General features: G+C 43.3%; 1 protein-coding gene across 2 annotated transcripts in view; it reads left to right on the plus strand.

Moving 5' to 3' along the window:
• TMC8 (transmembrane channel like 8) overlaps positions 1–8,842 on the plus strand; it is a 106,342-nt gene extending 97,500 nt beyond the window's left edge. The window contains exons 17-18 of one of the 2 annotated variants that reach the window (XM_078653861.1): positions 4,513–5,009; positions 5,158–8,842. In XM_078653861.1, coding sequence (XP_078509987.1) covers positions 4,513–4,584 — 72 coding nt within the window. In that variant the 3' untranslated portion in view covers positions 4,585–5,009; positions 5,158–8,842. Of the gene's footprint in view, positions 1–4,512; positions 5,010–5,157 lie in introns of those variants that run through there. The other variant, XM_078653862.1, reaches the window with a different exon arrangement.
• Positions 8,843–9,176: the final 334 nt, after the last annotated feature.

Here is a 9,176-nt window from a genome sequence, read left to right on the forward strand (position 1 = left end):
TGTAACTTTTTTTTCTACAAGTAATCAAATAAAATAAAACTGGTCAGACAAACAACCACCTGTTTGCCTGCATTTTTCTGTGTATGTTGTAATGCTATTAAGATTTTATGGCAAGACAAGAGGCTAGCATTATGCATAAATCTTTTACTACTTCTTCTGAGAAGCAACAACACAACTTAAAAGCTTCCCAGAATGGAACTTAAAAACACCACAAACAAAAAGAATGTTCATCTCCTATATTGTCTCTATTTTTCAGTGCATTGTTTTTCTGTCCAGTTTTGACTCTCCTGCTATTCTGTTAGGGCCCGATTTAGACTATGGCAGCCTTCACCTTGACAGACAGAAGACTACCATAGTTAGAGATCACTTGCTGGAGTCTTTTCCCTGGGTGTGAGGGACATTATTTTAATTCTTCCATTAATCACTGCCACGTTTTCCCTGGTGGTGGCAGAAAAGAAGAGCATCAGACCAACAGGAGAAGCATTGATGGAAAGCCAACTGTCCACCCGTTTCTAAATAGGGCGGCTGAACCAAGAATTTGGACAGAGTACTCTGTCATGTTTACGCTGGAGTCCTATGTCCGCCAAACTCTAAATCAGGCCCTTAATGTTCTACAAAGTCTTGTGTGCATATTGGTTAAAATTCAGTGATTATTATTCAAAGTTTATCTAAAAGGTGCAGTTTTCTCAAGAGAATGTGCAGGGTTATGTAGCAAATGCTCAGCATTATTGAAAAATCTTCACAATTATTTTTTTTTAAAGTGTGCAGATTTTGTGTAACAAGTAAGAAAAAGGCTTATAAAAAGGTAGCAAAAGTATGTCCAAAATGCTCAACGTCTCATAAGAATGTGTATAAATATGTTCAAAGTTGAATACATTACTTTAAAGTTTGAAGAGTTATGATAAAAGTGTACAGAATGAATTTAAATTGCAAAGAGTTCTTGGGCTTTGTCACATAGAGTGAGCACTGAGAGCTTTAAGGTAAGACACAGTTTCTGCTACACTTTAAGACAAGCCGATGTCTTAAGTAGTTTAAGAGTTGGACCAGTACTAATTTACCACCTTAGACAGTGGTAAATGTTAAAAAAAATGGCAGAGGGACTCCTGGGCATTAAAAGGTGGGATCTTCCTCTTGAAGAATGTGTGACTACAGTTTGACAATCCTGTCACTCCCTGGGTTGAAACTACCTCAACTGAAACTATTCAATGGCAAGCATGCACACAAGATACAAGTAACCCTCATATGATAAGTCTTCCATGTTCTCATTTTCTTTGTCATACTTATGGGTATGCTGCATGTGTTACCCATTGAGAACACTATGCACACACAGCCAGTGACCTCTCATATCCTGACGAAGGCCGTTTACCTGTAGGGCATACAAAGGTTGGCCGAAAGTAGAATGTCGGCTGATAACAACTCCAGTCCATCGACACCACTGTAGTTTTTAATCCAGCCAGGGCATCCTGTAATACAAATAACTTATAAATAGTCCTAAACCAGTGATTCTAAAACTTTTCACTTTTGTGTATACCCACTTAACTATTACTGGAATCATGGGACCCCACTGAAGCATTATTGAAATCCGGGGAACCCCTCTGAGTCATTACTGGAAGTTGGGGTCACTGGCCTGAGCAATTTCGATGATTTGAACTGCAACAGACAAATATTTAAAAAATCGATTTTTTAAACTTAACGGGAAGTTTAGAGTTTTTCTTAATTCAACTGAGGCAGCCCATCACCCATATTGTATATTCTGCATGATGCGCTTATATTGACTGCTCCCACGAATCAATCTGAACATACCAATTACATTTTTTGCCTCATATTACAAATTCCTAAACACATTTACAGAACATTTTAAAATTTCCAGTTTTACAATTTTCTTTATTGTTTAAATACACTTTAATAATCTTTTATATCATTTAATTTTCTAAGCAGTTGCAGACCCACTGGGTAGGCTTCTTGGACCCCCAGGGTACCTGGACCACAGGTTAAGAACCACACCACTAGACTATTTCAAAATTTGCTTTCACTGGTCTGCTGAAAAGAAAATCCCTCACTCCCACCAATGTCGTTCGGAAGGCCTCCGGATTTGGCTTTTCCAGATCCGATTCCTAGCCCTTGTTTAGGACCGAATCGTACCAACGTCAGAACGACAAAGTACGATGTGAAGATTAAGTACATGCCTACCGAATCGTTTCCGGGACCCGAACCGTTTGTAGCCGAATCGCGCTGCCCTATGGATGCGTATTCCATCCGAGCGAGTACGATTCACGATTCAGACAACCGCTTCTCCTCGGTCTCAGGGAGCCGAAACGGCTGTCGGTAGCATACTTTGGGGGGCCATTGCAGGTTCCCCTTCACCCGGGCCCTCCTCATCTGTCACAGGAGTGAGCCCATGGGTCCCACTGATCCAGGCATGCACAGTGTGGCGAGCACCATGGGGTGCCTGCCACAGGGTGTACGCTTTTCTCCAACCAACCCTTTTCTGCTATGGGAGCCTGTGTACGCATTTGTACACAAGCTCCCATAGAGTTCAATGGGAGTCTGCGCAAACCGAGTCCTTAAGCATACGGCAGCTTCGTACTCGCTCGTTCGGACTCCCTGAGCACGTTTTGCTCAGAAAGCCTGCCAGATGCGAGTTGTATGGAAATCAAAATCGGGCCCTAAGTGGTTGAGCTCACACAGACACAAATTATGTTCCAGTACTGGAAGCCCAATGATGAAGAATGTCACTATATGTGGGTGAGGCCCTTGCAATTCCCAGAAAAATGCTTCTATATTAAAACAGGATGATTTAAAGACTTATAGCCCTATCCTTTCCATTTTATGACATATGTAACGTAAACAACAGAAATGCCACAAAAACATACACAAAGCAACCTAGAAACACAATTAAAATATAACAGGGCACATCACGACAAAACAGTGAAAACAAAACACAACACCTATAGTGCACCAAAACAAAACCGCATAGCATTAATGTAGCACAATAACGCAGGAAAACAGAAATCAACAGAACGGAAAACATTGCATAACAAAATATTACACAACAAACATGCACACATTACCACCTTCAGAATCTTGTTTCCCAATACAACAGTAAAAGGTGCTTGGAGAAAATGGTGCCTTAACTTACCACAATGAAATAGTACGAGTCAAAATTATTTTGTGATCCGGCTATATGAGTGAAGGGTAGAAGATCGTTTTCATATACGTGTAGAGTTATTGTAAAGTATGTGGACTATTTATAAACAGTCCATTGAATTATTTTCAAAGGGTGTGCAGTCAGAACATATGGAGAGCTCACTATGGACCCCGGTGTAAAAAGACTGGTAGCCTATGTGGTTACAAATTGTGCATTAACTTTAACCACTTCGGCGCTGATGACGAGCTCAGCTCGTCATGAGTTGCGCCGCTCGCCCGCTGATGACGAGCTGAGCTCGTCATGTAACGCGCGTTTTTAAAAAACGCCGCGTACAGCGGGAAAAGCCGCCGCGCGCATGCGGTTAAGTGACCAGTCTTCAATTTTGCAATGCAACCTGTGCACTAATGGGTCCCATCACAAAATGTCCCGTCACTGTGGGTCACAGAGTGATATAGCTGATGAATGTTAATTAGGTAAGTTGGTATTGCCGATCACTGCGAATGACCATAAACATAGGGATGGTGGCCTGGAAGAAACAGCAGACCACCATCTCTGTGCATGGACGTCCGCAAGGGGGGCAAGATAGGGGCTTGCCCCTCCTGAATCCTGGATTTTTCACTTACCCTTTAAAAAAAATTCATGATCGCTCTGCCGATTTTAATAGCGGAAGCACGATCTTGAATTTTTTATGCCCCTGCCCCCTGAAAAAATGTCTGCATACGCCCATGTCTGTGTGTATATTCCCAAATGGAAACAGCAGGTGCTCCATAAAGGAACCGAAGATCATAAAAAAAAAAATCCCATTTGGGAACACATCAGGGAGAGCAGATAGGGACCCCTGCACCCATCTTCCCCTATGAAGTCACCAGAGACGATTCCTTAAGGGGAAACTGCAATGGGGACATCTTCCCCTTTGCAAATCTGTTACCATCTCCTTTGAGGAGTCAGAACTTTTTCAATAGTTTGCAGCTTGCATTCACAAACCATTGATACATACCATTAAGAATCACATTTAGGAAGGACTGACCATTTTGCATCCTGTCCTAATTGTGATTCGGAATGGGTCAATAAAACCATTTTAGGGTTCGGAAATGCCTGTGATTTTGTGAATTGCAGGGTTTGCTATCAGAGAGTGCTTTTTTTTACATCTGGCCATAAATTCTTTTAAAAAGTGCAAAAGATTTTTTAGAAGTGCTAACTTTCTATTAAAAGAGATTCCCTACTTGATTTGGTAATATGCAAAATTATGATAAAGGGTGTCACATTCTCTCTAAAAGTGTTTAGAATTATTTTAAAACCATTTAGAATATCCTAGGGGGCTTTGGCGTTTATTTTGTTAATAATTATGCTCTTTGATCTTTCAGCACGCCAAAGATAAGATGTTTCTGGTGATGGAGATCTCCACAGCAATGAAGGCGTCTTCTCCAGCTCTGTGAGGTGCCCTGCAGCACGGAAAGAGGATCTAAACTGCGTGAGGTGCACTGCATTGTGACTGAGAATCCGTGCTCTGTGAGGTGCACTGCAGCACGGAAAGAGGATCTAAACTGTGTGAGGTGCACTGCATTGTGACTAAAAATCCGTGCTCTGTGAGGTGCCCTGCAGCACGGAAAGAGGATCTAAACTGTGTGAGGTGCACTGCATTGTGACTGAGAATCAGTGCTCTGTGAGGTGCACTGCAGCATGGAAAGAGGATCTAAACTGTGTGAGGTGCACTGCATTGTGACTGAAAATCCGTGCTCTGTGAGGCGCACTGCAGCACGGAAAGAGGATCTAAACTGTGTGAGGTGCACTGCATTGTGACTGAGAATCCGTGCTCTGTGAGGTGCCCTGCAGCACGGAAAGAGGATCTAAACTGTGTGAGGTGCACTGCATTGTGACTGAGATTCCGTGCTCTGTGAGATGCCCTGCAGCACGGAAAGAGGATCTGTGAGGTGCACTGCATTGTGAGTGAGGATCATCCGTGCTCTGTGAGGTGCACTGCAGCACGGAAAGAAGATCTAAACTGTGAGGTGCACTGCATTGTGACTGAAAATCCGTGCTCTGTGAGGCGCACTGCAGCACAGAAAGAGGATCTAAACTGTGTGAGGTGCACTGCATTGTGACTGAGAATCAGTGCTCTGTGAGGTGCACTGCAGCACGGAAAGAGGATCTAAACTGTGTGAGGTGCACTGCATTGTGACTGAAAATCCGTGCTCTGTGAGGCGCACTGCAGCACGGAAAGAGGATCTAAACTGTGTGAGGTGCACTGCATTGTGACTGAGAATCAGTGCTCTGTGAGGTGCACTGCAGCACGGAAAGAGGATCTAAACTGTGTGAGGTGCACTGCATTGTGACTGAGAATCAGTGCTCTGTGAGGTGCACTGCAGCACGGAAAGAGGATCTAAACTGTGTGAGGTGCACTGCATTGTGACTGAGAATCAGTGCTCTGTGAGGTGCACTGCAGCACGGAAAGAGGATCTAAACTGTGTGAGGTGCACTGCATTGTGACTGAGATTCCGTGCTCTGTGAGGTGCCCTGCAGCACGGAGAGAGGATCTAAACTGTGTGAGGTGCACTGCATTGTGACTGAGAATCATTTGTGCTCTGTGAGATGCACTGCAGCACGGAAAGAGGATCTAAACTGCATACATGCCAATAGAACCGATTCAGGCGGGAGACTACCGATTTTTCTAGCCAAAAATGGCTTTATTTTAACGCCTGAAATTGCATTTTCTACAATAGAAGTCAAAAGGGAATTTTCATTCTCCCGATTTTTAATTTTTAATCTACCACGTCCCTGTCCTAAAATGTTGGCATGCATGAAACTGTGAGGTGCACTGCATTGTGACTGAGAATCCGTGCTCTGTGAGGCGCCCTGCAGCACGGAAAGAGGATCTAAACTGCATACATGCCAATAGACCCGATTCAGGCGGGAGACTACCGATTTTTCTAGCCAAAAATGGCTTTATTTTAGCGCCTGAAATTGCATTTTCTACAATATAAGTCAATAGGGAATTTTCATTCTCCCGAATTTTTATTTTTAATCTCCCACGTCCCTGTCCTAAAATGTTGGCATGCATGAAAATGTGAGGTGCACTGCATTGTGACTGAGAATCCGTGCTCTGTGAGGTGCACTGCAGCACCGAAAGAGGATCTAAACTGTGTGAGGTGCACTCCATTCTGACTGAGAATCCATGCTCTATGAGGTGCACTGCAGCACGGAAGAGCATCTATACTGTGTGAGGTGCACTGCATTGTGCCTCAGAATCCGTGCTCTGTGAGGTGCACTGCAATGTGCATTGTAGACCCAGGCTCTTAGGTACACTGCAATACGAAGTGAGAGCCCAGAATCTGATGATGAAGACTCAGCCTGCATCAAGCGACGAGTGTCCCAAACACGTGGGGGGCTGCTTTGCCTCGCGTGCACTCATACTCTGTAAAGTACACACCACTGTGCAGTGAGGATCCAGAAACGTTGTGGCACTGCTTCAAGCAATAATGTCCCAGGCTCTGTGAGGTGCACTGCTCTATACAATACGGACACACAGCCAGTGAGGTGCATTGCACCATACAGTGTCGACCCAGACGACATGTGGTGCACTGCATCAGGTGATGAGGATCCAGGCACTGTGAGGTGTTCTACACTCTGCAATGCAGATTGGGCCATTGTGAGATGCACTTCACGGCGTATTGAAGACCCAGACATTGTCATGCGCACTGCAGAAAATTATGACAGCACTGTAAGGTGCACCGTAAGACTCAAGCTCTGCAAAGTTGACTGCAATAAGTGGTGTGGACGTAGGCACTGAGGTACACTGCATCAAACAATGCGCACCCAAGCACTGTGAGGTGCACTTCATCAAATGCTGCACACACTGTTGTGCCCCTACAATTTGCCTTAAAAAGCAGTGAGACTCTTTGAGGTGCACTGCACTACTAAACCAGGACCCCTGTCAAAATTGTCGTGCTACCTCTCTTAATAGTATTTATACCACTGAAAGCCTCTTTAAAGTGCTGTCGGGTAAACAGAATAGTAAGAGAAGGAGTTGGGGGAAGGGAGAGAGACCAATGAAAGGGATAGAAAAGGGTAGTCTAGGGAGTTGTTTAGTACAGACTGGTGTACATTTGTGGGTAGTGGTGTGATTGCAGAATGATCTTGAGCAGCGTCTTCAAGTGCTGGATGAATCATCTAGCACTTAGAGAAATCTTGTCCCTTCTAGCGTAATTGCCAGATGCAGAAGGAGAATTCCCTGAAGGGTAAAAGTGAGTCCACCTGGTGCGGGAAACCAAGAACCCTGAGGCAGTGCCCAATTTGAGGGTGTAGTTGTCAGTGGGGGCCACAGCACTTACATTTGGGGACTGGCACTTATTTTTCCTCATCAGACATTGACCGCGACCAGGAGAAGGACTAAGACACAAATTGTAAAAAAGGAAAACTGTCACAAATAAAGAAAGCAGGAACCCGCACGAGTGAGATAAAGGGGCAGGGAGTCTCTGGTAGTGGAATAAAGAGGCCTGAGATGAATTGTAGACTACCAAGCTGTGGTATTTGGTGCGTGACATTTAATAGCACTAGACACAGGCTGCTGCTAACTATAATTGTTGAATATTTGTGTTTTTTTAAAATTCAAAACATTAATGTTGTCACTGACATATTCATCTAACTATAACGTTACTTTAACCTTTGTGTTTTTCAGTGAATACATATATATAAACACACACACACACACACAAATATATATTTACACACAATAACACATATAAATATATGTATACACACAAACATACATGCTTATATATAGTTAAAAGGTGGCTGGACGTTACTAATCGCTTTCCAGGGGGCAGATGTGGATTGCTCCACATAGGTTTTAAAAATGGTGGATCGTTGGGTTATTATAGAAAGTGCCATGGATTGTCATTGGAGGAGCAAAGGTTCTGGCCCAAGGCCCAACAGGGTATTCGCCACAGGGAGACACCTTTACCTCAGACACCCTAACCACAGTATGTCCGGGTGGTGGGACATCCTAGGGAATGCCAAGAAAAACCTACAGCTTTGTCACAAGAGAATCTCAGATGCATAAACACAGCACAGAGGAGCCATTTTAGAACATGGCAGTGCTCAGAACACATACATTTCAGAACAAGGCGTCTTATTTAGTCTTTGGCGGACAGGGTTCTCTGTCAAATACTAAGGGGATGTCCCTTCTGCCATATTACAGTTGCATTATAGTTAAAGGCAATCTAATGGATTGAACGAACAATTACAACATTTTGAGGTAGTACCCTGTCTGCCAAACTCTAAATAAGGCCCAAAGACCTTTATTCAAACAACAGTGGGCATCTTTGTGTAAACAAGGTAAAAACATAGCAAATGTAACAAATTGTTTTATCAGATTAAAAAAACATTTTAAGCCACTCAATCTAGAACATTTAAACCAAAATAATAATTTAAAACAAAACAGTAAATTCCTTGAGAAACATCCAGCTACTTTACACACAAAAAAAGCACACAGAGAAAAAACATCCCTGCTCCTTTTAACATTGAAACAGCAAAAACGACATACTTACCCAGCGAGATCAGGTGGGTGGAGCAGCAAGGAGATCCCGGCAGAAGCTTTACAGAGCTTTGAGTTTCTACAATATGTGAAATGTTGTTTTAATGACGTTTGTTTTTCAAGTGACTCTGAGTTAATAAAGTGAGCCAATAAACGCATAATCCTGACCTCCATATCCTTAATTTAATGTAGCATTCCTTCCCAGTAGCTGGGACATTTCTTCTTTATGTCCACCCCACTGTAAGGGTAAAGAGGTAGCCAGGTCGTTTATGTTGGGATGATTTTCAAAAAGAGGGGTTTGAAGAAGAGGGAGTTATACTTATGGATTAAGTGGGGTCACCAACATGAACGTTGCAAGTGATTGGAAATATGGACTGATGGGGGCTGCTATCTCTGGACTCTGACAATGCGACAAGGTGCTGGATGTCAGGAAAGCAGAATGATAGATTAGTGATCTAACCCTTCTTGATTCACCTGTATTGGTGGTGATCTAAT

This window comes from Lissotriton helveticus, chromosome 7, assembly GCF_964261635.1.
Source record: "Lissotriton helveticus chromosome 7, aLisHel1.1, whole genome shotgun sequence".
Classification (NCBI taxonomy): Eukaryota; Metazoa; Chordata; class Amphibia; order Caudata; family Salamandridae; genus Lissotriton; species Lissotriton helveticus.